This window comes from Electrophorus electricus, chromosome 24, assembly GCF_013358815.1.
Source record: "Electrophorus electricus isolate fEleEle1 chromosome 24, fEleEle1.pri, whole genome shotgun sequence".
Lineage (NCBI taxonomy): Eukaryota > Metazoa > Chordata > Actinopteri > Gymnotiformes > Gymnotidae > Electrophorus > Electrophorus electricus.
Genome location: NC_049558.1, coordinates 4,918,879 through 4,943,874, shown reverse-complemented (window position 1 = coordinate 4,943,874; position 24,996 = coordinate 4,918,879). Strand labels below are relative to the sequence as shown.

At 44.3% G+C, this 24,996-nt stretch overlaps 2 protein-coding genes across 2 annotated transcripts; both read left to right on the top strand.

The window, feature by feature from the left end:
• Nucleotides 1–978: 978 nt before the first annotated feature.
• On the top strand, nt 979–19,302 carry LOC113569963 (collagen alpha-1(XX) chain). Its single transcript, XM_026998105.2, has 42 exons — nt 979–1,108; nt 2,045–2,137; nt 3,689–3,793; nt 4,975–5,118; nt 6,415–6,570; nt 7,385–7,570; nt 8,308–8,475; nt 8,609–8,728; nt 8,860–9,024; nt 9,264–9,422; nt 9,533–9,702; nt 9,808–9,937; nt 10,144–10,289; nt 10,627–10,756; nt 10,854–10,993; nt 11,115–11,241; nt 11,370–11,509; nt 11,717–11,849; nt 12,260–12,402; nt 12,681–12,810; nt 13,060–13,176; nt 13,349–13,495; nt 13,599–13,655; nt 13,754–13,792; nt 14,026–14,164; nt 14,304–14,446; nt 14,600–14,709; nt 14,902–15,060; nt 15,167–15,244; nt 15,432–15,518; nt 15,635–15,688; nt 15,869–15,964; nt 16,061–16,114; nt 16,214–16,267; nt 16,952–17,005; nt 17,114–17,185; nt 17,346–17,381; nt 17,498–17,564; nt 17,836–18,024; nt 18,109–18,186; nt 18,273–18,431; nt 18,522–19,302. The coding sequence occupies exons 2-42, from the start codon at nt 2,047–2,049 to the stop codon at nt 18,557–18,559; spliced, it is 4,710 nt and encodes a 1,569-aa protein (XP_026853906.2). The 5' UTR covers nt 979–1,108; nt 2,045–2,046; the 3' UTR covers nt 18,560–19,302.
• A 712-nt stretch (nt 19,303–20,014) lies between these two features.
• dpm1 (dolichyl-phosphate mannosyltransferase subunit 1, catalytic) lies at nt 20,015–23,971 on the top strand. Its single transcript, XM_026998087.2, has 9 exons — nt 20,015–20,169; nt 20,385–20,484; nt 20,609–20,642; nt 20,802–20,878; nt 21,039–21,064; nt 21,165–21,260; nt 22,602–22,670; nt 22,897–23,011; nt 23,352–23,971. The coding sequence occupies exons 1-9, from the start codon at nt 20,039–20,041 to the stop codon at nt 23,454–23,456; spliced, it is 753 nt and encodes a 250-aa protein (XP_026853888.1). The 5' UTR covers nt 20,015–20,038; the 3' UTR covers nt 23,457–23,971.
• Nucleotides 23,972–24,996: the final 1,025 nt, after the last annotated feature.

The window sequence follows — 24,996 nt, the reverse complement described above, 5'->3', positions numbered from 1 at the left end:
GGAAGCACAGGAATAACTAATGTTAGAAAAAAGCCACCTTCTCCCATATTAGCACAAACAGACCAATTGTGGTTATAGTGACATATAATTTTTTACTTTTTTTCTATTAACCATATGTTATATTTGTGGTACATTTATTGCCATTTCATCTCTGTGTATACCAGAAGGCCTAATAACCAGTATTGTGTCTTCCCTTTTGTAATGCAATAGATGCATTATTTTAAAGCTATTCTCATTACTCTAAATTTACCCAGTTTGTCAATGTTGTAATCCTAAATGTGAAAACGTGGTATGACAGTAGGCAACTCTGCCGAGTTAAAGGAAAATGTGAACACTTTGACGGACCATGAACCAAAATATGTGTCTTCAAAGAGGCCTCAAATCAGCCAGTAGGAATATGTTGGCTATACCTGCTGCCCAGCTAAAAAGTGCAGATGCCTCCTTCACCCATTATAGCCCCAATCGGTGGAACTCACTTCCTCGTGACCTGAGGACTCTTGATAATCTTGACATTTAAGTGTAGGATGCAGATTTTGTTTGGTTTATTTAGCTTTTATTCAGGCACTTTATTTTTATTTTATTTTCTATGTGACGTGCCCCCAGTATTCTATTCATTTAGGCATCTTTTATTGTTAGTTTTATTCATTTTTTAATTATTTTATTTATCTTCATCTTTTAATGCTTTATTTTATATCCTTGATGCCCCTTATTGCTTTATTTCACACTGTATTTATCTTTTACTTTGCCTTTGAATTGCTTGAAAGTACGAAAGGTTCTAAAAATTTAATAATAATAGTAATAATAATAGTAATAGTAAATAAATTTTCCCCACACATTAAAATAGTCCCCGTTTGAGTCTTGCTCTTACAAGTATTACAAGACGCGTGGAATCCTGGCAAAAATACATCCTCTCAGACGTTCCCCGCCCAGATTTTAGTGGCGGAAGACAAGCGTCCCATCTCAAATTTCACACCTAGCCCCACCAAAGTGGAAACGGATAAGGGGACGCGTAGTGTGAGAGAACAATCCGAGGTCCCGTCAGTTGACATCTGTAACTGGAATGCATTTGGACGCTTAGACTGGATATCGGATAAAGGCACAGCTTCAGGTAAGATACTCGTGATGGCATCGTTCGTTGACTGTACTCAGTAAAAGTCCCGTCCAAAGAGTTTCAAAGCAAGACAAGGAAACTACTTGTAATAGATGAATGCACAAAGTTTGGACTGCGTGCATCCCCTCATTTTTACATGAGTTATTAGTAGATGCTTTGTCTTTCCGTAAATGTCCAGTCACACATTACTGTGTGGCTGGCAAATCATGCAAGGTTTGTGCTGTTAATGTTAATGTTTGTAGGCTACTACTATACTAGCCGCACGACTAACGTGCAGGTGTGACGTGTGAGCTTGGACCCGGTGTCATTGATTTTATCTAACGGCTAACGGAATTCTTTAGGGTACCAAATAACTAAATACTCCCTCGTTAATATAGCGCTGATACTGGAACTAGATATAACGTGACTGTTACCTGGGCTAGCCGGATATTAGCATGATTTAGGTAGTCGTGTGTGGTCCTAGTTTAAAAGGAGCTTTTTGGTCACTTTGTCCTGTGTTTTCTGCTCTTGCATGTAGATGGTAGGTCCTAACAATGCACATGTTGATGTATTTTCTGTCTTTGACACAAACGCCTATTAGGTTTTCCCACCGGTTGTCCTGTAATTAACTTCAATGACTATAATTAATGGTGGTGTGTTCTGTCCTGTAGTTCAATTGTGGAACACTGTGCCTACCTTAAAAAAATGACCGACTTCTTGTTACCTAGACTGCATCAGTGTTTGGTGATTCACGTTTCACACTTTAGACACTAGAAGATGTAGTTATTTTTGTCCACTTCATAAATACCCGTGTTCACAAAATACTAGGTTTGACAAATTAGGAACAAATACTGTTAGACTAGTCTACAAATACTATTTTGATCAATTGATTTTGTAAAGGCATTTGCGCTCAAATTATGAAAAGATATTTAATGTTCTCATTGCAATTTACAGGCATGCTCACCCTCTCCTTTGCCACAGAAGGTCCATTGGCAGTTATCGTTGGGATAATCATCTTAATGCTGGCCCCAGAGGTGTATGCCCAAGGTGCCAATCTTTGACTTTTACCTCAAGCATTTGTCAAAAAATGCTCACTAAATGGTAGCTAAATGTGAAACATAACAGAGATAATTTAAAAGTCTTGTTCCATAGAAACTTCACTAACCAAGTTTATTATTTTTGTTTTAATTTCCATTAAATGTGCATACATTAACCATAATTATTGATTGTAGATTGATTCTTGGCCTTTAAGATTATCGTTCATTATTTATACCCATATAATGGGTCCACATAATGTTTTTTTCCTTTTCATTTTGTCTTTTTTTCAGCATTAAATGTGAAACTTTTTTGACTTTTAGATAAGTTTGACAAACAACTTAGTAATTTATACAATGACGTGTCTTACAGCGGTCTGTTGGGAGAGTATATGTGTTTGACAAAGGAGAATAGTTTTAGTAGCGTCAAAAGTCAGCCTATATTCGATGTTTCTTTATTTATATATATGTATGTGTGTATATATATGTATGTATATATGTATGTATGTATATATATATATATATATATATATATATATATATATATATATATATATAAACATCTAATATATACTATATTTGATATTATATATTAGATGTTGCTGTATAAAAAATCTGAATATGAAAGACTGAAGCTTGTTTTAGAATTTGAAATTCCCTTGCAAAATGTATACATTAAAATTTGCTGTTGAACTTTCATTCCACGATGCGCTAACTCTCATAATATGTGGGTCTCCTTGACTTTTGTCTGCTGATTTGATCTGGGTGGTCAGTGGTGGCGTTGATTTGGATGACACTCTGATCCTTTGGCAGTTATTGCTGAAACCCAGAGGCTTCCGCTACCTTCATCTTCTTTCTTTTCCCTGCTGAAAGAGGACAGAGTCTGATAAAAGGGTGATACAAAAAGAGGCCTTCAGGCTACTGGAGGTCAACTCTCTGCCAGTCTAGAACCCGTCCATCTTTGGGCTCTGACGTCAGCAGCTTGAGGCGCCTTCTAGCTAACCTTCAACCTGCCCCCACAAAAAGTGGATTTCCTGTGCCCTTCGTCCCTCCGCAGCCTGCAGGACAGTAAAGGGCCTGCTTTGAGCGTGCCAGAACAGCTGGAGCAGAGCAAGACACACACAGATAGGCGCTTGAAAGGGGAGGATTGTTGGGAGACTGTATGGAAATTATGCAGATCGGCCAAAGACAAGGGCAGAGTTGAGCAGGGGATCTGTGAGGGTGGAAGAGAGAGAGAGAGTAACCGCCAGAGACTCCCAGTGTTTTACAGCCTCTCCATGGAGAAGCAAACAGAAGCCATTGAGATGTTGTTGAAGTACGTGTCTTTGATCTGGAGACATGCATCTTCGCTATGTCCCCCAAAGCCCCACTCCCTTTTTTTCCCATGGATCTAAGTCGCATGTAAACCTTTTTCTGTCACTCAAGGACACACACACACACACACACACACACACACACACACACTGTGCTTAACTGAAAGAGAATGTTTGAATATCACATGCATTTTTAAGGCTTTCTATGCTGTTTCAAGCGAAAGTTTCAAGCCAAAGTGTTATGTCTACAGGCCGATTAAAGCTGACTGTTCTGTCAGAGGACCGGCTCCGGATGAAGTGGAAGGAGGCGGAGGGACTGGTTCAGGGCTACAAGGTCCGAGTGCGGCCCATCTCGGGTGAGGCTGCTTTGGCTAGCTTTCCTAGTTGTAACTACCTTTGGTGCTTTTTGAAGTGGTGGATTGCACAAACCTGTATATAATAGTATATAACAGTATATAATATTGATATTTTGGATCATGTTTTGGTACACTGCGAGCTGAATTGTGTGTTTGAGATTCTGCAGACTGCTAAAACAATGGTCATGGACATTTTATGACTTAACTGATGGAGTTACTCAGGCAGTGTGTAAAATGGTTTAAATATTAAGGCAACAAGGTTAACAGGTCCCTCAGGCAGCCTGGCCCTGTCAAAGCTAAAACCCAGATGTATAAATGAGCATATACAGCTTTTACTTTGCATTTTAACATGAGGTACTTTTGCATGTACTGTTTAACCTCTCTCCTGATTTAAATAACAATTTTAAATGTAATAAATTGTTGGTCAGTTGTTTTTGCTGCAGGTTGTGGTTTCCTGGTATTTCACTTGATGACAGCATAAGAGAAATTCTTCATGCTCTCTCCCACCCTAAGATCAGGAAGTAGCCAGTTTGGCACAACAGCCGCGTGTCTTCCTCACACATAAATATATTCTCCCTGCAGGCCCTGCATTGGTCCTTTTCTGGCTTTCTTCCTTTCAGTCTTTCTTTCTTTCGTCTCTCTGAAATGAGAATTTGTTATTATTTTTCAGGCGTCAGTAGAGATGAGGGGCGTGAGGGAGGAGCGATACATTCTAACAGTGATGGAATGACGATAAGCATGTAGCCAGCTTTAACCTTTCTTCAGTTCTATAGCCCGCAGTCACTTATTTACACGTGTTCTCTCTCTCTCTCTCTCTCTCTCTCTCTCTCTCTCTCTCTCCTCTGTTATCTCAGTCTCTCTTATCGCTATACCTGTCTCGTGTCTAAGGTGAGTTCAGGCAGGCCTGTTGCACTATTGAGAAACTTCACACAGAAAAACAAACAGGCCTTCCCGTAACGTTTGTGAGTGAAGACGACGGGGGATTGGAGGAGGCACAGGGGTAGAACATAACAAGCCAAATACAGTGACTGCCTCTGATAGCCCAGACTGATGAGGTCAATTTTGAACTTAGCCTGGCGTTCACCAACTTGCGTTGAAGGGCTGTGGCCCGAGTTGGCGCCATGCCAGACCGACCTTGCACTCCTTGGTGACCCCGTCTCTTGCTCTGTCCCTGAATGCAGATGTGCCCCAGCCAGAGCTGATGCTGACCACCACGCGGGCACGGGCCACGGTGGCAGGCCTCGACTCCAGCCAGGAATACCTGCTGCAGGTGCTCACGCTGAACGGGACCGTGGAGAAGCTCCTCGCCAAGAGACGCTTCAGCAGTAAGAGAGTGGGCAGGAAGGGGTGGGAGAAGGGGACTGAGTCATCAACGCACTTTGCTTTCACTGAAATGACTAAAGATAAATAAAACTTGACAAAAACTCGTTCCTGGGTTTGCAGTGTTTTCTGTGACTAACTGATAAAAATCTGACTTCTAGTGGACGTCCATTGTTGGGTATTGGCACGATGCTCTTAGTGTGTGTGTGTGTGTGTGTGTGTGTGTGTGTGTGTGTGTGTGTGTGAAGGAGAGGAAGAGAGAGATACGAGAGTGATGCACAGAATCACATAGACTATGCTACTGTAGCAGTAATGCTGGGGAATTTCAGAATGCCTGTTAGGCATTGGGCCTGCCAAAGCGGTATCCTGTTTCACCCAAATTCATCATCTACAACATGCACTACATATGTATGTTGGAATGCATGTGCATACACATATGTCAGTATGTTTCCCTTCAATAGGACTTGTCTGTAATTGACTGTGTTGAGGTATTGGAATCTTCCAGAATGACAGGTTTTGTGCTTCTTTTAGAAAACTATGGGAGGACACTTGGAGGACATTTCTTTACAGAAATAAGCCTGGAGGAATGTTTGGAGAACATAGTAATTTCCTTCCACCCTACTTCTCTTAAGTGGGCATGAAATCACTGAAAACAGTCAAAGTTTTCTTATTTACTATCCAGGTCTTTTACCATGTGTCATGTAGTTCTCACATGTCATTTAATAATGAGAACAAGACAGATATGCGTGTGAGTGAGTGTGCGTTTTAGTGCGTTTACGTTTGTGTGTGTAAGAGAGAATTAGAGTGAATGAGCCACCTGCTTCTCACCTTGCTTCTCCCACTAACAAAGCAGGGGTAGAGGTGTGAGTGGTGCTGGTAGGATACTGTGTTGAGCTCTGCTTGTCTGGACAGGTTAGTGCTGTGCTTTGGTTGGGAGGCCAGCGTGACTTGTGCAGAATTCCATTGTTCTTCTATGACAGCTGGAACACTCAGATTCTCTCCCTGCTCAGTTTTTCCATCTGATTGGCTGGATACCCTGTGGGGCATTACTAGTATAGAGAGCCATTGACCTGTAATATTTGTTCATGAGCTCTGCGTGCTGTGACTAAAGTATAGTTTAAACTGAACTGGAACCAAGTGAACATACATTAATTATGATTGTGCATTTAACGTTTTTGCTATTAATTCTTTATTAATTAATGTAATGTCTTTATTATTTCCATGTGCTTTTTGTATTATATTGCTGTTTTATTTCCACATCTCCTCTCCTCCTCTCCTCTTCTCTCCTCTCCTCTCCTCAGTCGGCACACTCCGGGAGGATGAGCTGATCCGTAGTGGGAACCGGGGGCAGAAGAGGAAGGCCCAGGCCACCGGCTCAGGCTCGGGGCAGATGGATGACGTCATAGAGGCTCTCGAATCACTGCCCACAGTGCTCTACCAGGAGCCCACCAGCGCTGGTCTGACCCGCTCCAACACACATCTGCTCACACTGCCAGAACGGGGCCGACCCGCTCCAACACACACCTGCTCACACTGCCAGAACAGGGCCGACCCGCTCCAGCACACACCTGCTCACACTGCCAGAACAGGGCCGACCCGCTCCAGCACACACCTGCTCACACTGCCAGAACGGGGCCGACCCGCTCCAATACACACCTGCTCACACCTCTGGTGTATTTGAAATTGCATCTGGGACTACACTTCCCAGTAATACTCATTATTCCACTGAGCTCATTAAGTATTACACTGATGGAATGTGTCGAAGGAATGAACATAATTTTTAGTGTAATTGTGTAGCAATAATCCCTCTGTCCCTCCTGGGGGCTACTCTGTCATTACATGCGTTTCCCTGGGGGAGCTACAGATGTCTGGGCTGGCGTCGAGTCTCTCACTAACCCAATAATGAGAGCTCTGCTCCTGCATCACCCACACTGTAATCAGCCCTGCTGCAGTGGGTTGGGTTAACATCACTCCAGTCTCAAGTACTGTGGTAGTGGTAGCTCAGTGGTTAAGGTACTTGCCTAAGGTAATTACTGAGTTGCCATTGTTGGGCCCCCTGAGCAAGGCCCTTAACCCTCAGTTGCTCAAGTTGTACTCAGTCGTAATTGTAAGTCACTTTGGATAAAAGTGCCAGCTAAATGCTTTATTAATAAATGTAAATATTTAGAAGGGAGGTCAACAGCAGGCATGTAGAGTGCGGAACAGCGGCACCGTACATGTGGTGGACCTGCGTCCACCCAGATGACATAGGGGTTAATTCTGCATTTCCAGAGCCGTCTACCGCAGCCGAACAAGACGACCAAGCGTCGGACAGGAGCGGCAATGACAGGAAAAAAAAGAAGAAAGAGAAGAATCCCACCAAGTCAGAGGAGCAGGAGGGCCAGGTGGAGGGCCGAGGAAAGCCTGAGAAAGAGGTGGAGCACGTGAGGAAGACCACAGCCACGCAAACGGTTGCAGGTGAAGCATAGCACAGCATCAGCACCGGTGTTGCACATGTGCATGCTGAGAAGTCACTGTTCACACTGTACAGGGTCACTGGAAATGATCAGAGAATGTGGGATCGCTTTTTTGCATAAAACCATACAGTACTTTTTTTTTTTTTTAAGTAATAACTTTTGTAATACTGTCAATCATTTCTCAGCATGGGAAGCACCGAGGTTAATATATGAATGACCCACTTAGTCAAACTAATGAGCTGTGTTGTTCTACACTGTGCTGGCCATGCACTTAATGGCTCTGTTATTTTAGGGCCATGTCCTGAAGGTCAGAAGCAGTTTTAGGGGGTGGTGGCAGGGTTAATGACAGAGTCATGGAGAGGGTTGTTAACTGCTCCCTCCGGTAGCCTGAGGAAGACCTCTGAAATGGCTCATGCTTCCAGTCCTTCAACCATATGATCACACCAGAAGTGTATACAGCATGGAACGCACACGCAGAAACTTAAAGTGTATTTACAGTTCATAATGTTCATGAAATTGTACATGAAATTAGAATTGCCAGTTTAATCTCCAATCAATTCCTAATGGTGCCATGACCATCAAACAGGCGGCATAGAAAGCAGACCTATATCGTAAACATTTTTAAAAAGGCATTGCAGTACTAAATACATCCCAGTGTTTCTTTTGCACACCAGTAAACACCTGAACCACATGTGGTAATGGGTTCCCCTTTTCCCTGCCTCCCATGCACACGTCAAGGCGGGACGTCGCGGAAGCCGTTTGAGTGCAGGCGCGGTGTGCAGGCAGACCTCGTCCTGCTGGTAGACGGATCCTGGAGCATCGGCCGCACCAACTTCAAGAAGGTGCGGGAGTTCCTGGAGGGCCTGGTCACACCCTTCCACATCGGCCCACGTGGGGTTCAAATTGGTAAATGCCCCCCCCCCCCCCCACACACACACACACACACACACACGTTTTTGGGATACGTGTTGCGTTAGAGTTTGTGAAGCTGGTTCTGTGAGCAGTGGACGTTCAGTATATGTGTGTATGTGTGTCTCAGCCTTGTCGCAGTACAGTGGAGACCCTCGCACTGAGTGGCACCTCAGGAACTTCACTTCCAGAGAACAGCTCCTGGATGGTATCCGAAACTTCAGATACAAGGGTGGAAACACCTTCACAGGTGAGAACCATACCGAATGGAATCTCTGAATTATTTGTTGGCCACAAGAGAGGCCCCTCAGCTGTTTGTAAAACTTTTAATCTGATGTCAGATTCACAGTCTACATGATTGTGTGTGTCTGTGTGCATCAGGTCAGGCTCTCATTCATGTCCTAGAAGAGAATCTTAAAGAAGACGTAGGGGCCAGGTCAGACGCCCCACGTTTTGTGCTGCTGTTGACTGATGGGAAGTCTCAGGATGATGCCATCACAGCAGCCAGCAGGCTCAAGAGTGCTGGAGTAGAGATCATCGCCGTGGGTGAGAGACTTGCTTCTCAAGCCAGCAGGAGCCCCGATGTGATGCCTTTTGATGTTTTTGTGAGTTTGAAAGTAGTTATTACCCATTTTTCTTTTTGCTTTCCCTCTGTTCCTCTTTCTGTCCGTTTGTCTCTGCGTCTGCCTTCTGCCTCTGTGTTTCTCTTTCTCTCTCTCTCTCTCTCTCTCTCTCTCTCTCTCTCTCTCTCTCTCTCTCTCTCTCTCTCTCTCTCTCTCTCTCAGGTGTGAAGAACGCAGACGAGGCTGAGTTAAGGCAGGTAGCATCAGAGCCTCTGGAGCTCAACGTGTACAATGTGAATGACTTCCCTCTGCTCAGTAGACTCGCCGGCCGACTCGTGCGCATCCTCTGCGGGAAGATGGAGGACCGCAGCAAAGCGAAGAGTGAGTTCGCTTCCGCCTCGCCAAAGCCAGCACGTTTAACCCTCGCACCCTCACGTCGGTCTACAGGGGGCACACTTTTGTGTCTGTCTGTGTGTGTGTTTGTCAAGCAGGAACAGAGCATTCCACTCAGGCCCCGCTGCCGGACGAACCCGGCCCTGCGGACCTGCGGTATTTTGAGCTCGGTGCCAGAGAGGTGCGCCTGAGATGGACGGGCCCACGCCGAACCGTCGCACAGTACAGGGTGGTGTTTCACAGCAGCGAGGGCCAGAGCCCGCAGGAGGTCAGTACCGGCCACCTGTACGTGGTGCTTCAACCAGCTGAGTGCTGTGGGTGGTGCTGTGCTCCTCAGCCATCTGGGGGTTTTGTTTTGTTTTTTCTTCTGCAGGTGGTGGTAAACGGGACAGACTCCACGGTGGTGCTGACCAGACTGTCCTCACAGACGCAGTACCACGTGTCGATCTTTCCCGTATATGATGAGAACGTAGGCTCTCCACTTAGGGGCATCTTCACCACTTGTATGTCTTTATTAGAAACAACTCTTTACTACTACCAACCAAACAATGTCCAGCAGTTTTTGTGGTTAGAAAATGGCCAGTGAGTAGGGTAGACACCAGCTGTGCATTCCCACAGATGGGGTACAGTCTAGTTCTGGACACATCCAAAATGCTCCTCTAAATCCTCGTCTCTTCTCCTCTCCTCTCCGCCCCTCCCCCCTCCACAGTGCCACTGGCCATGCCGGAGTCCCTGGAGGTCACTGCCTCCTCTCCCAGCAGCCTGCGGGTGCGCTGGAGGCCTGCTCCTGGAGCGACTCAGTACATGGCACTGTACTCCGCCCTCACGGATGGCGAGCCTGATGATGCACGAGAGGTGAATTCAGGTTCTTCCGCATTATAATGCCAGTAATAGTTCAATGAGCTCTCAAATGGGAAGATTGCATCATGTCTCAGCCTTGACATTAATCACAATGATAACATCTGAAGAAATAAATAATATTATGAATAAAAAAATATTATGAATAAAGAACAAAAATAGAGAGCAGAGAAAGGATAAAGCAAAGGCGCACTGGCTACACAGCGGACCGATCCGTCAAAGTAGATTTTTGCATAGCGTGCCCGTGGTTGTCCCAAGGTGTGGCCACGCTCCTGTTCTGGCTACTGGTAGTGAATGTCTATGTTCAGCTGAGCTTCTGTGTTGTCTGCGGTAGGTGAAGTTTGGGGCGGATGAGACAGACGTGGAGCTGCAGGACCTGATGCCCTCCACAGATTACTCAGTCACGCTGTACGCCCTGTACGACGAAGACCCCAGTGACCCCGTCACAGCTGTTGCGACCACATGTAATTGCTCAAGCACTTCACGTCGTTATCACTGTCTCTCTGTTTGAGGCTCTGTTTCCATCTCTCAGTCGTTCTCTCGTACTCTCTCTCTCTGTAGTCCCATTGGCCTCTCCTATCAATCTGCAGTTCCCCATGGTTAGTCACAGCACTCTGAGGGTCACGTGGTTGCCTGGCGCCGTCGATGTCCCCGCCCACTCCATTACCTATAGCACCAATCGTGGGAGTGACGTCAAACGGGTGCGTGGGAAAATCCTTTTCATTCCTCGCTTTTAAACTCCAACAGCTTTCAGGCTCCTCTGTTTTATGGAATATTCTTTTCCCTCCTCCCTCCCTCTTTCTCCCCCTCTGCCTCATGCAGGTGGAAGTGGCCGGTGTGAACACTGTCTTGCTGCAGAATCTGGCCTCTCTGTCCCGGTATCTAGTCTCAGTGCAGTCCCACTACGAGAAAGGCCTGTCGGCTCCGCTCACGGCCAACGTCACGACGTGTACGTCTCATGCTGGACTTTTTTCCCACGCTGGCTTCGTTGATCCCGGTGTTGGGAAGCCCTTCTCTGCTCCCTTCCGTCTCTCTGCCTAGCCATCGCTAACTCCCAGCGTTCTCTCGCTCTCTCAGTACGGGTGCCTGCTCCTTCTGAGCTCAGGGTGACCAACTACTCGGAGGGCGCCCTGACGGTGCTCTGGGAGCCGGCCGCAGACGACGTCACCTTGTACCTGATTAAATGGATCTCCCTCAGCGGAGGGAACCTGAAGCAGGTGGGCGGTGGGCTCTCTGCACTCTGCCTCTGTGGCGTTGATTTGTCAAAATGCGCCTTAACATGCCGTTGACTGTGCAGCAGGGTGAGGCGCTGCAGTCGATGAGAGATTACGTCCCGATTTCACGTTCAGTCGTAGTGTGGGATGGATGTTTGGCAAGTAACAGTTTCGTGACGTAACCCGATTCATTGTTTATTTGCATTCCAGCTTAAGGTAGATGGGGAGAGCGATGGAGCTGTGTTGGAGGGTGTCGAGGATGATAAGGAGTATCAGATCTCACTGTCTGCCCTCTACGCTGATGGTGCCCAGAGTGAAGCTGTGGCTATACGATACAGCACATGTGAGTGTAAGCCACAGCTGGGATGGGTGCTTGTACACGTGTGAGTGTACGCCACAGATGTGCTGGACCAATCCTGCGTCTGCCAGTAGAATTTTGAAACGCATTGAGACTTGCTGCTGGGTGACGCCATAGCCCAGCCTGCTCTTCCACACTCTGAATTCTGTCAGTACTTGTACCTGGGGGGTAACCTGAGTCATGAGTTTGGTCTGCTGCACAAACTGAATTTGAGCAAAAGGAATTTGACATTATAGGGAAAATGTTTCAAAAGGGTTTGGGGGCTGGAATTCCATAACACACACACACACACACACACACACACACACACACACACACAGACACACAAACAAAACTGGCTTCCAACTCAGAAAACAGTGAGCCTTTATTATGTTTTTGTCCTTGCGTCGTCCCAGTGTCGGGAGGCGGGCCCAGCAGTGTGTCCATCTCAGAGGAGACAGCGGTCAGTATGCTGGTCAGCTGGGTTCCACCCAACGCCCACGTACTGCATTACCACATCTCCTACACGCCTCTGACCGCGGATGCCCGGGAGAGTACAGTGAGCACCCTGAGAACCACTGAAAAGCCACAACATTATTTCTATGGGAAAGATTGTTTTCATGGTGTTTTATATTAATTATATATTTATTATATATGTATCTACTATTGTTTGAATGAATGACATTAATTACTTTAAAGTTTACAGTTTGTGTACAGCCCTACAGTACAGTAATGACTGTATCTGCTGCAGATTCACAGCTGAATAATACATAGAACTTGCAGAGGATTTGGTTTTGCATCATGGGTAATGTAGTCTTGGGGGAACTTGCCATGTAGGTGTCATTGCCAGGAAGTGAGAGGCGGGTTCTGCTGCAGTCTCTGCTGCCTGACACTCGGTACAGTGTGCTGGTTACAGCTGAATATCGCAACAGAGAGGGAGGGAGTGCCTCAGCACAGGGCAAAACCAGTGAGTCTTTATCTCTCATGTACACGTGCGCACACACGCATGCACACAGCCACATTCACACAAATATAGTGTGTATACTTCACACACAGTACACACACTTACTCACAGTATACACATATTCATTCATTCATTCATTCATTCATTCATTCATATACGTGCGCACGCACGCGCACAACAAAAAAGACCAGCCCGATCTGATGTCCTCGTGTCTGCGTCTGTTGCTTTCCACTGTACAAAAAAAACCAACAGCCAGTCTGCGCGTGAGCAGTGTGAGTGTGGTGCGCTCCGACCACTCCAGCATCTGTGTGTCCTGGAGACCAGTAGCAGCGGTCACTGCCTACCACATCGTCATCCAGGCCCTCAGAGGTAGCTGCGCCGCTCGGCTGTGCTTCGGCGACCCCTCACACGTGCAGCGCCCCTCTCCTCTTTCCTCAGCTCCATCTCCCATTTCTTTGATCCAAATCCACTTTGTTTTGGGTTTTTTTTGGTATTTTTTGCTCATTTATGTGTGCCCGCGTGTCAATTTGCATGGACTCAGACAAGCAGACGAAGGAGCAGACGGTCAACTCCACCAGCAGCAGCCACTGTTTCTCTGGGCTGCAGCCTGAGACGGTGTATCGCATCAGCGTGCACTCCCGCCTGCGGACAGTAGAGAGCGCTGCCGTCACCATCCTGCATCCCACAGGTCAGCCTGGGGCCCGGCCCCGCTGCAGCTCCTTCTCGCCGTAGCCCAGCCGGGGCCTCTGCTCGCACGCTTGGCTGAATACTGACATGTCATTCTTCCTCAGCCGTAGCTCCTGTCAGAATACAAGTTCCTCCAAGGCTGCACCCCGTACAAAAGGAAGGTGAGGATCCAAGCAGAGTTGCCCTGACGGCCTGGAGCAGGTTTGTGCAGACACGTACAAAAAAAGTGTAACATGTCGATGTGTGTTTTCCTTCCTAGTGTGCCCTGAAATGACCATCAGGAATAATCTAGTCAAAGGTAAATATCTGAAGCAGTGGCTGCAGTTTGCCCTTTCACATGTTTGGAATGGTAATTTTGCGAATGAATGGCCTCATTGGTATTGCTCCCAATTGTGTGTGTGTGTGTGTGTGTGTGTGTGTGTGTGTTTTGTGCCTGCGTGTGCGTGCATGCGTGCGTGTGTGTGTGTGTGTGTGTTTTGTGCCTGCGTGTGCGTGCATGCGTGCGTGTGTGTGTGTGTGTGTGTTTTTCAGGCTTTAATATGATGGAGGCGTTTGGTCTGACTCAGCGAGCTCACTCCACAGTGGAGGGTGTGGCAGCAGAGCCTTTCATCTTCAGCTCTCTACCCAGCTACACCCTTTACCGAGACACTCAGCTGACCCAGAGTACGGGGTGAGACACACACACACACACACACACACACACACACACACATGCAAGCATGCATGCACGCACACATGCACAGACAAACACAAAGGATTTGTGCCTTGTGCAAACCACCACCAGCTGCCTGCTTGCCTGTGTGCCGTAGCTTCATCCACCCAGTGGGCTTTGCTCCTGAGCACACCATCAGCATGGCCTTCCGCCTACTGCAGGATTCGCCCCGGGAGCCTTTTGCCCTCTGGCAACTAACCGACAATGACTTCCAGCCCAAGATGGGTGTGGTGCTGGACCGTGAGTACGGACCTGTGTGGGTCCACTGTACTGAAAGCACCCAGATTATATGGTTTTTGGTAAAACAACTATTGAAAGTGCAGGCCAAAAGGAGTGCTATGTGTGTGATGTGGGTGTGTGTGTGGGTGGATGGGTGTGTTTTGTGGTTGTTAGCTGAGAGAAAAGTGCTGCTGTACTTCAGTCTGGACTACAGAGGGGAGGTTCAGGAGCTAACATTTGACCAACCTCAAGTCCATACTCTCTTCTATGGCAGCTTCCACAAGGTGAAGAGGAGAGATTTCTGTGCTTTGTGTGTGTGTTTGTGTTTGTGAGAGACAGAGAGTTAATGTTTGTAAGTTAAAAAGGAGTAAAACTTGTTCATAAAAAACAATTATGACATTGTGACATACTTAGGTATTAGCCACTGTTTGACAGCATTTCATGCTTGTAAAACCTATGTTTAACCTGATTGGCAGATTCACCTGTCCATTAGTCAGGTGAGCGTATCCCTGTCAGTGGACTGCCATAGGGTTGGCGAGCGACCCGCCCGTCCTCTTGGAGCGCTACCCACCGACGGCTTTGAGATGCTGGGCAAGCTAGTGAGGACCCGAGGGCCTCGTAGTGGCTCTGCTGCTGTGAGTAAGGTGTACTGCACAGGCCCATTAAACATCCTGCGCATGAAGGAATTCAACGGTTCATGTGCGACGTATCTGAAACCGCTCCTCATATCCTTTCCTGCAGGTGCAGCTGCAGTCCTTTGAGATTGTGTGCAACACCAGCTGGGCCTCTGAGGACACCTGCTGTGACCTGCCCTCTCAGGTGAGACACCACACGCCAGCTGCCACAATTGATTTTAACTGCAATTAAAATCTGCCTGTGAGCGGGTGATTGAAACGGGCGCAGGTACACTGGTGCACGCTGCAGCTGTGACTTAGCACACTTCCCGAACAAAGAGGGAGGGTTTCATCTATAGATGTGATGAAGTGGCTGTTTTTGACTTCTGTAGAGGGATGAAGAGAGCTGCCCCGCCCCTGAGCATGCGTGCACCTGCGCGTCCAACGTCCCCGGAGCGCCCGGGGACCCTGGACCCCCTGTGAGTCTGCATACCATCTGGTTCTTAGCACTGACAGACAGACAATGCCTTGTCTCAAGTTAATAAATATGAAATCGGAGGTGCGTGTGCTAACTTGTTTTCTGATTTCCCCTCAGGGGAAACCTGGGCCTCGTGGGCAAAAGGGGGATAAGGGCGAGCACGGCCTGAAGGTAGAGCATCTCCTCCACTTCAGTTATTAGTCAGATCGCCGCTGTGCGCATCTACAGAGCAGGTTTTTGCAGGTGCTGCAATAGTCATTGTTCTACTAGCTCCAATTTTGCTGCGGTGAAGAAGACAGCGGAGCTGGCGAGTAACTCCCTTTACTCATCACGTTGTCTGCTCCCTCCCAGGGTGAAATGGGCCCACCTGGCAAGGCAGGGCCAGAAGGAGGGTTTGGCCCCATGGGGTCCGTCGGTCCACGCGGCATAACGGTGATGGGTAAAATGGTATGGGCTCGTTTTAAACCCAGACAAACCGTGTTGAAGTGTTTAGTCGCAGAGCAGTGCGTTACAACTCCTCTCCATGTACCTCTATTTCTCTAGGGGCCTCCAGGGATTAGGGGAGAGAAGGGAGATATCGGAAGGCCTGGGAATCAGGTAGTGTCTGTTACCGGATCGAAAATGTGCGGTCGGAGCAGGGTGGTCATTGGGTGAGTTGTATCTCACCTTTCTCATCACCCCGCTTTCCTTTTGAAGGGGTTACCAGGACCACCTGGCCCAAAAGGTGAAGAAGGCACTCTAGGACAGAAGGTGAGCCGACCTCATTCTATCATTATTTACTTAAGCACCATGTGAACGGAATTAGTTTTACATGGGGAGGTGGGATAACGTCATTTATTGCCTGCAGTTCTCACTCATTCCTCGATTTTGATCTTAATCAGACTGTGATCGGCATTGGAAAGGCTGCAACACTTTTTACCTACTATTAAGTGACCTATTAAAGCAGCCAGAGAGTATTTTAATCAAATTGTCATGTCATTAAATATTTCATCATTTGCTTTGTGAATGGAGTTTTTGTGTTTACTTAAACATTTCTTTGTGTTATATACAGACCAAATCAGGCTGGTTGCTGAAATCAGTCTCGTAGTTCATGTTAGCCCTAGATAGATAATGGTTAATTAATATTTCATGAAGCATAGATAATCAGCATATGCATGGAAGTCTTGTATGCCAGCACTATATAAAATGGATAGCCACTCCCATTTTTGTATTGTACACCAAGACTTCTTATTCTTTACAGAGGTCCTGTGGTAAAATTACTTTATGTACATCTATGTGGAAAACGAATACTGACCGAATAATACTTTAGTCAGAGTCCCTCAAAATAAACAACTACAACTGTTCAGGATGTGCAAAGATCTTTCGTTTCTATCTCTGGCTCTCTTTGCCGTATGCATTTCATTCTGGCTATTGCTTGAACCTGTTTCACCCCAGGGAGCCCGAGGTGTGGAGGGTAATATGGGGCCTCCAGGGACTACAGGGCCCAGGGTAAGAGAGCAATGACAAGGGGCTGCACCAACACAGAGTTACACAGTTCACACTTCGCATACAGGTCCATCGCATCTCCGTTAACCCCTCGTGGTCTGCCCCTTTTAGGGCTTCCAGGGTATGCCAGGCCACCCAGGGTCAGCTGGAGAGAGAGGGTCAGTCGGACCTGTGGGGCCCACGGTGAGTTCATCAGGCCAGCTTTCTGTCTAGAGACCTGCAGCATGCACACTGCTGGCAGGCCAGAATGCTGTGGAGTTCTATGATAGGGGGAGGACACTTTTTAGATGAAAATAGTTAACATTGTCATTACTGATGACTTTTGATGTGGTTTTATTGTTAGGGACTTCCTGGGAGTAAAGGCGAGAGAGGGGAGAAGGTGAGTTAAATGCAAATTCTCTCTCTGCATGCTGTGCGTGGCACCCTTCCTTTTTTTTAAAGAAAACATTTTGTTGCTCTTTGTTATGCAGTTGCACCTGTGCTTTGTTTTTAAAGGGAGAGCCACAGTCTCTCGCTGTTATCTATCAACTTGTCACTGAGGCCTGTGAGAAGCTAGTGCGCAGTATGTAGCAAACCCACCTCTCCTCCTCATACTCTTCCTTTACCTTTTCCTTGGTTCTCTTAAGTGACAGTAGACCATACATAATGTTTCTTTGTACTCACCATTATTTTGGTAGCTGTGAAAGGTAGAAACTAACGCTTTGGCGCTCGTTGTTGTGTGTTTTAAAATTGTAGAATATGTGATTATCAGCTCGGGACTAGTTGATGGTTTGAAGGTATAAGTCTTTTATTATTCACTGATTACAATGTTCAGCTTCGTCACTGTGCCTTAGATGAAGTGCTGAAATTAGACGCCTTCCTGAATGAGATTAGTCGAAAGCCCGTGCCCATCCAGGAGCCAGTAGGACCTCCAGGAGAGCCTGGAATCCCAGGAGGAAAAGGGCCCCCGGGGCCCAGGGGCCCTCAGGGGCGACAGGGTGACCGAGGGGAGCCAGGCAAGCCAGGGTATCCTGGCGAACAGGGTGAGATATGGATTTGCAATTTTCTAAGATGTTAATAAATGAGTTCAGTTGCAGACACAAGTCTGACCCTGGGCTTTAACTCAGGGCGCAGAGGTTTGCCTGGTGAGAGAGGAGCTCCAGGCACTAATGTCCATGGATCACAAGGACTAAAGGGTTTCGCAGGTACTTATTCCGAACTTTAGGGAATACTATTAGTAGTCAATTTTTATTCATGATTATCAACATGCATGCTGTGTGTGCTACACCAGGACCTCCAGGAGAAACCAAAATAGGGATACAAGGCCCTAGAGGTGAGGATGGTAAGGCAGGTTTTCCGGGGGTACCAGGGTCTGTAGGTCAGCCGGGTGAGATGGGTCCCCCTGGTGTATGCGACAGCAGTGGATGCCATCGAGAAGCTCTTCCAGGAGGTACGTATAGGAAGGCTTTCTTTGATGGATACTGTGCAATGTCATATTATGCCATCTTATAATTCATTTTGTTCTCATGACCTTTTTAAGCTTTTTCAGAGGATCCATACTTTGGATACCAGCCATGATCTGGAAAAATTGTGAGAACTTTTGTTGCCAATCATACGAATGCTATTATGCTTTCCAAACACTGTGGAGAAACACTGGAGGACGTGACAGAGAAAAACTGGATCTGCATGCCAAGGACATGTTTTATCAAGGCCAGTTTTATAAACCTATTTGTTGGCTGGTTAACTGCCTCACTGTATGAACCTTCTAATGTAAGCTTCAGACTTACACCATTCCACTTTCCAGTTTCACTCCAAATGAGAGCTTCAGAAACTCTGAGCATCCTTCATTCAAGACATCCTCTTTATATCTATTTAAACGTTTTCTAGTGTTCTGGATATAACCGATCTCGTGTATAACTGAGGCAATTCCTGAGGATTCATTTTGTGCTGCTTTATTTTCAGTTTGATACCAAAGAAGGGTCCCACATGTTAATCTGAATTGATATTTAAAGGAGCAAACAGCCATTTGTATTTTCCTATGAGGAAAACGTCTAATATAGTAAATATATACCAATTTCGCACTGAGAATGTTTTAATGTATATTTTACTGATGCTGTGGATTATTTTGTTGTTGTTGTTATGCACTACAGTGTATGTGTTTTCTAAGAATTTTTTGTTGAAGGCATACTATCACTATCACTTGGGTTGTCTGACTTTGATGAATTTTAAACTGACATCTATTTGTATGAATTAGTTGTAAAACAAGATACACTGTGATCATTTTGTCTGACCATTCCACATATAAAGCCTGTTTTACACTATTTTGCATGACTATTTCCCTTGGAACAGTTTGCCCTTTGTATGTTCATTCTATCATTCTAGCCCAGATAGATGATTTGACATTACCATCTAAATGTCCAAGGTTTTTGTAATATTCATTATTGTGTTTTCAAAGTGAAATTGGTTTGTCCCCCGTTTGTGTGTGTGGGTGTGTGGGTGTGTTGGGTGGGTGTGTGTGGGTGTGGGTGGGTGGGTGTGTACTTAGTTGCAAGAATTAATTTATGTAGCTGTGTAAAATCATATTATATTAAAATACAATGCAATTATTTCTGGTCAGTACTAAGTGTGCCAGTAAATTAATGTGCATAACAACAATATGACACTTTAATAGCTAATAAAAAAATTAAAACTTCAGCATTATTATAGCCTAAACCAGTAATTCTTATGTCATTTAACCTTCAGAACATATACCATCTATAAAATATATCATTTTCAAACTGGACAATAAAGGCTACTACAATGCATTTTTCACAAACTGGTACACATTACTCCCTTTATCTAGGAGTCAGGGGTGATGACAAAGTGGCCAACCAGTTCATGAATAATTTAATCAACTACAAGGGATTTTTTAAAAATCCATAACCGGATTTATATTTGAGGTCTATATTGGAATACCACTGCTTTAACCTGTCCTTCAGTCGGAACCAATTGTGAAGCCGTACATTGCAAGGGACAACTTTGCGTAAAGCCAACATCCGGTGTATAATATTATCCAACATGGCAAGTGGTAAGGGTAACAAGAAAAAACAGGAAGACTCTGATAAATATTCTGTGTTGTTACCGACCTACAACGAACGGGAAAACTTACCCTTAATTGTGTGGTTGCTGGTAAAGTATTTTGGCGAAAGGTGATTTAATTACCATGTTGTGGGTGTTTAACAATCTAGCTAGCCAGCCACTTTGCTAGTCTCTGTAGACTACAGCTCCTAGTTAACGATGAGCAGTAATGTGGATTTAATGACAGTCTAGTTGTAGTTGAGTGGCTACTAGCTACTGAAAGCCCACTTTGTAGCTAAATAACCAACCAGTTGTAACGTGGCTGTCCCTCTATCACTATATGCAGTGGGTATAACTATGAGATTATAGTCATTGACGATGGAAGTCCTGATGGTACGCTGCAGATTGCGGAGCAGTTACAAAAGATTTACGGACATGATAAGATTGTAAGTTGAAGTTCATATCTGGCTTGTGTTCTACAATATAGCATTTTACAGCCTTTTAAATACTAACGAGTTCTGATAATACAGCAATGGTTCAGATATAGCTAACGCTTCACTCTTTTATCAGGTCCTGCGACCCAGACCAAAGAAGTTAGGATTAGGTGAGTCAACTAGATTTGATCTTTGTTTTGGAGTGGTCAGGAATGTATTAGACTGTTTGTTCCATTCTCTTGAGAGTACTAGATAACAGGAATTATTAAGAGTTACGCAAAGTTGTACATATAGTAAGAACCCTAACGGGTTATTAAATTCCTTTGCAGGCACAGCTTACATTCATGGCATTAAACATGCTACTGGGAACTTCATTATCATTATGGATGCTGATCTCTCTCATCATGTAAGCACAAAAGTGGATCACTTTCTGCTGCTAGGCATGGCATATACCAGTTTTAAGAGAGAAGATTTCTGTATTGAAAATAATTTGAAATCCATATTCAGTCTATTATAAAATGTTTCAGTTTATGCACTCATATGTGCTATTTCTTTCTATTTTACAGCCAAAATTTATTCCCCAATTTATTGAGTAAGTTATTGCTTAAGGCTATCTCTGTTACTGGGTTAATTTAGGCTTATGTCCAGCTGGTTTATACTAGTCACTGATAGATTTTTGGTTTGGTTTGTAGGAAACAGAAAGAGGGCGGATATGACCTGATCTCTGGAACGCGGTACAGAGGAGATGGAGGTGTGTATGGATGGGACCTGCGCCGAAAACTCATTAGGTGACTCAACTACCTGACTCCCACACTACATTCTAGAACGCTCTGTAAAAAATTGTAAAACATTTCTGTGTTCTGAGATGCATAGATGTGGTAAAAGTAAAGAATGTAATCCTTAATCTTGGGAGTTTTTCTGACAGTACATATACTCCTTTGAAGTTAGTTGTTTTTGTGTCTGAGTCCAATTTCCGGTAGTCAGAGAAAGTAGTTCAATCATCTGAACGGTATTTTTCATTAATTAACTGCTTCCTGTTTTATTTACTTTGCACATACCTAAGACAGTTATGACTGTGAAGTTGTGGCTTTGGAAACTTTTCGTTAGAGTCAGGCGTAAACCAACAAGCTTTGAGAAGTATAACTATAAGAACTTCAGCTATGGTAAACTAAGATAAATTAACAATTCATCCACTAAACATTGCATCAATTATCTTGAAAAGAAATAGAAATAAGTCACTTAAATGCTTATAGTTTAACAATTTATAGGTAGGCTAAGCCGAACAGCTGTAATTAATGATAGAAAAATGAGCATACGGTACTAGAGTTTGCTAAAATGTGGAGAGACATAACAAGAAATGTGGAGAACCATTTTGTATCTAATTACAATAAATAGTTTGTGAAAGAAATACCTGTTATATTGCTTTGTAATCAGCTAGAAAGCTCACACTTCAAAATGAAAACATCCATAAAATTCAATAAGCATATGCATATTAAAGTTTGTTACTTGGGTAGATTCAAAACTGATGTTGCACTAATCAGCTAAAATTCCCTTTTGGAAGCAGCATGTTTCTCCATTATGAAACAGGTAGCTGGATAAAGCAGTTCAGGTGGCAGGCTGCCTCTGGTAAACCGATGTCCACAAACTCAGCCAAGCTTGATGAAGTAAACCTTTCTCATATCCTTTGGCAAAACTTGTGAAATTATAGGGCTTCATTTCTCCTTGTATGAATAGCTTCCCAGAGTGGTGCAGTTTCCCAGAGTTTGTTTACAGTACAAATAGTAGAAGGGAAGTAGGAGTACATCGAGGTGTGTTCTGTGAGATTTACAGAGATACTGGAGCCAAGGTCGTCCATCTTACATGTCATCAAATCCTATTCACCAAACAAACCGAACATTGGCTGTACAAGGCAGACAATAATGCCATCACAAATAATACCCACACCTAAGAGATAATGGCAAAACAAGATGACTTACTGTACCTTACCCTCACCTTCATCGTTGGTCTTTTGTTTGGAATTATTTTAAACTTTGAGTTGCATCAACTGCTGTATAACTATCCTGATATTATAATATTCTGTTTAATATATACTAATATTTCTCTTTTCTCTAACCCTTCCTTCTCTCTAGCCGAGGAGCAAATTTCATCACGCAGGTGCTGTTGAGGCCAGGAGCATCAGATCTGACGGGGAGTTTTAGGTACTTCTTCAGAGCAGTTTGCTGTCTTAGAGGCCTGCATCAGATTTGCTTACCAGCTTGACTGGGAGGAGTGTGGAGGGCGTTTGTGTCTCTGTGTGCTTTTTCCTGATGGATATCACTGGATATTTCTGCTATCATAAATATTGATTACTCGATGAACAATAATTGTGGATTGTTTCTTACAGTTGTTTTTTTTTGTTTTGTTTTGTTTTTATTTCTTTTTCAGGCTATATAAAAAGAATGTGCTAGAATCCCTGGTGGAGCGTTGTGTGTCTAAGGGCTATGTTTTCCAGATGGAGATGATTGTCCGTGCTAGACAACTAGGCTACACCATTGGAGAGGTCTGCACAAAATACCTATTTGGTGTTTTTTGTTTATTTTTTTATTGTTGTGTTTGTTTGTTTGTTTGTTTTTTGGAGGGGTCCTTCCCCTTCACTTGGTTTCTTATTGAACCACGTCATTGACACGCCACCCTGAGCATTTGAATGCAGTTCTATTGTACCATTTTTAGAGATTAATTCAGTGATAATGTGAAAAATTCTACCTGAAATCTGTTTTTGTGTAGCCCTATTACTGTTATTTGTTAGTCTGTGATTCAACTCTGATCTTCTGCATTCTGGCTGTTTGTGCTGTTTCATCTACTTTGACGCCTGAATAATGCTGTGTCACTTTTTGTCGCAGGTTCCAATCTCATTTGTGGACCGTGTTTATGGGGAATCCAAGCTGGGAGGAAATGAAATTGTCTCTTTCCTGAAAGGACTGCTCACTCTTTTTGCCACAACATGATTCAAACATGACTCAAACAGCCATGGCTGGCCATGTTGTCCTGTTACATGATGTGGCAGACATGTGGGTGATCAGAGCCCTCAGCCAAGCTCTGGTCACCTGACACACTCGGACTGATAGTACTTGTCTAATTAAAAGACAGATGTTTCAAACTTGTAGATTTTGTGACACCATTTGGATGTAAAGTCTTGTGGGATTTTGAGGTAGAGTTGGTTATTATTGTTCTTTTCTCTCAATCAAGTGGGTTTTTCTTAATAGTTCTTAATTTTGGTTAAGGGGTAGTAGGGAAGTTGGAAATTTGGGGTGCTTCCTAACTATTGAAAGGCAGCCTTCTGATCACATCATCTGCCACAGATAAAGACCTGCAGGTACTTCAAATGTATGCTTGTGCAAAGACGATTATCTGTATATTGACTAAAAGGACATGCTCAGCACATTAGTTTGATAAATGTTATTGGAAGCATATCTACAAGAGTCTTGGTAAAATTGTAATAAAATCATTAAATGAAAAAGGATATCTTGTTGAATTAATGACATACTTTCAAGTGGTTAAATCATATAAACAAGTATATGTAAAACTAGGTAAGAGTGGGAATGTTATATTTGTTAATTTTCAGCAGTAGGCAAACTTGGTAAGTATTTATAGCTTTAATGCATAGTTATTACAGTGAATTGCTGGTAAATAAGCAGTTTACCAGATGATCAAAGCTTCTTTGTCTCTGTAGTCTGTCTACATAAAGTATTTGTTTAGCTTAACATTTATCTGTACTTGGGTCATTTTCAAAAGTACATGTAAGAAGTCACTATTTTTCCACATGAAACAATTTTCTAAAATGCCAGTGCTGTCTTTTAAATAAAGTGAAACATATTCACAATGTGATTTTGTCATACGCCTATATGTAAATCTGCAGCTATCAACAAAGACTTGAAGTCTGCTAGAAAAGGTGAATTTATTATCAATAAGCCATGAAAACAACACAAACAATGCATCCTCTGAATCACTTGGAGTCAAAGATTTCATCTAATTCCAGTGCACTAAAATGTCACAAGGGCTTTATTACACCTTTAAGCAAGATGTCTTTGGGCTCCCAATGGCTGAGATAAACATAACCACTTATTAGATAAGAGCCTTCAGTCTCTTGGTTGAGTGGTGTAGACTTAGCACTATATAAAATGTCAATAAGGCACAATACATTTTTACCCCTAGTTTTTTTAGATTGACAGAGCATTTTGCTTTGCATAGAATCCTAAATGGATAACTGCAACTTATTGTATTACCATGTATTATTGTGTTATTATGAGTTATTTATTAATTATTTAGAGAACGACTACCTACAGACATAATTAACGTGCGAGTTAGGGGGATGCTTCCAGCACACACATGTCGGATACCCTAGCACTTCATTTAAAGAAGTAGTCCCGGTGAGTTGCGCACAAAAGCTGTACAGCGCCACCACCTGAACTGATAGTACTCCACGCTGGGTAAGTACTGAGGCACTGTATACATCCGACTCTCTGCGGGGGTAGATACCAGATGCAG

Bases quoted from the DNA above. Each gene is read 5' to 3' on its own strand.
- LOC113569963 (XM_026998105.2), top strand. From the start codon at position 2,047: ATGCTCACCCTCTCCTTTGCCACAGAAGGTCCATTGGCAGTTATCGTT. The intron at 11,510-11,716 runs GTGGGCGGTGGG...TTTGCATTCCAG, and splicing joins GCGGAGGGAACCTGAAGCAG to CTTAAGGTAGATGGGGAGAG. The intron at 15,245-15,431 runs GTGAGACACCAC...TGACTTCTGTAG, and splicing joins GCTGTGACCTGCCCTCTCAG to AGGGATGAAGAGAGCTGCCC.
- dpm1 (XM_026998087.2), top strand. From the start codon at position 20,039: ATGGCAAGTGGTAAGGGTAACAAGAAAAAACAGGAAGACTCTGATAAA. The intron at 20,643-20,801 runs GTGAGTCAACTA...ATTCCTTTGCAG, and splicing joins ACCAAAGAAGTTAGGATTAG to GCACAGCTTACATTCATGGC. The intron at 21,065-21,164 runs GTAAGTTATTGC...TTTGGTTTGTAG, and splicing joins TTTATTCCCCAATTTATTGA to GAAACAGAAAGAGGGCGGAT.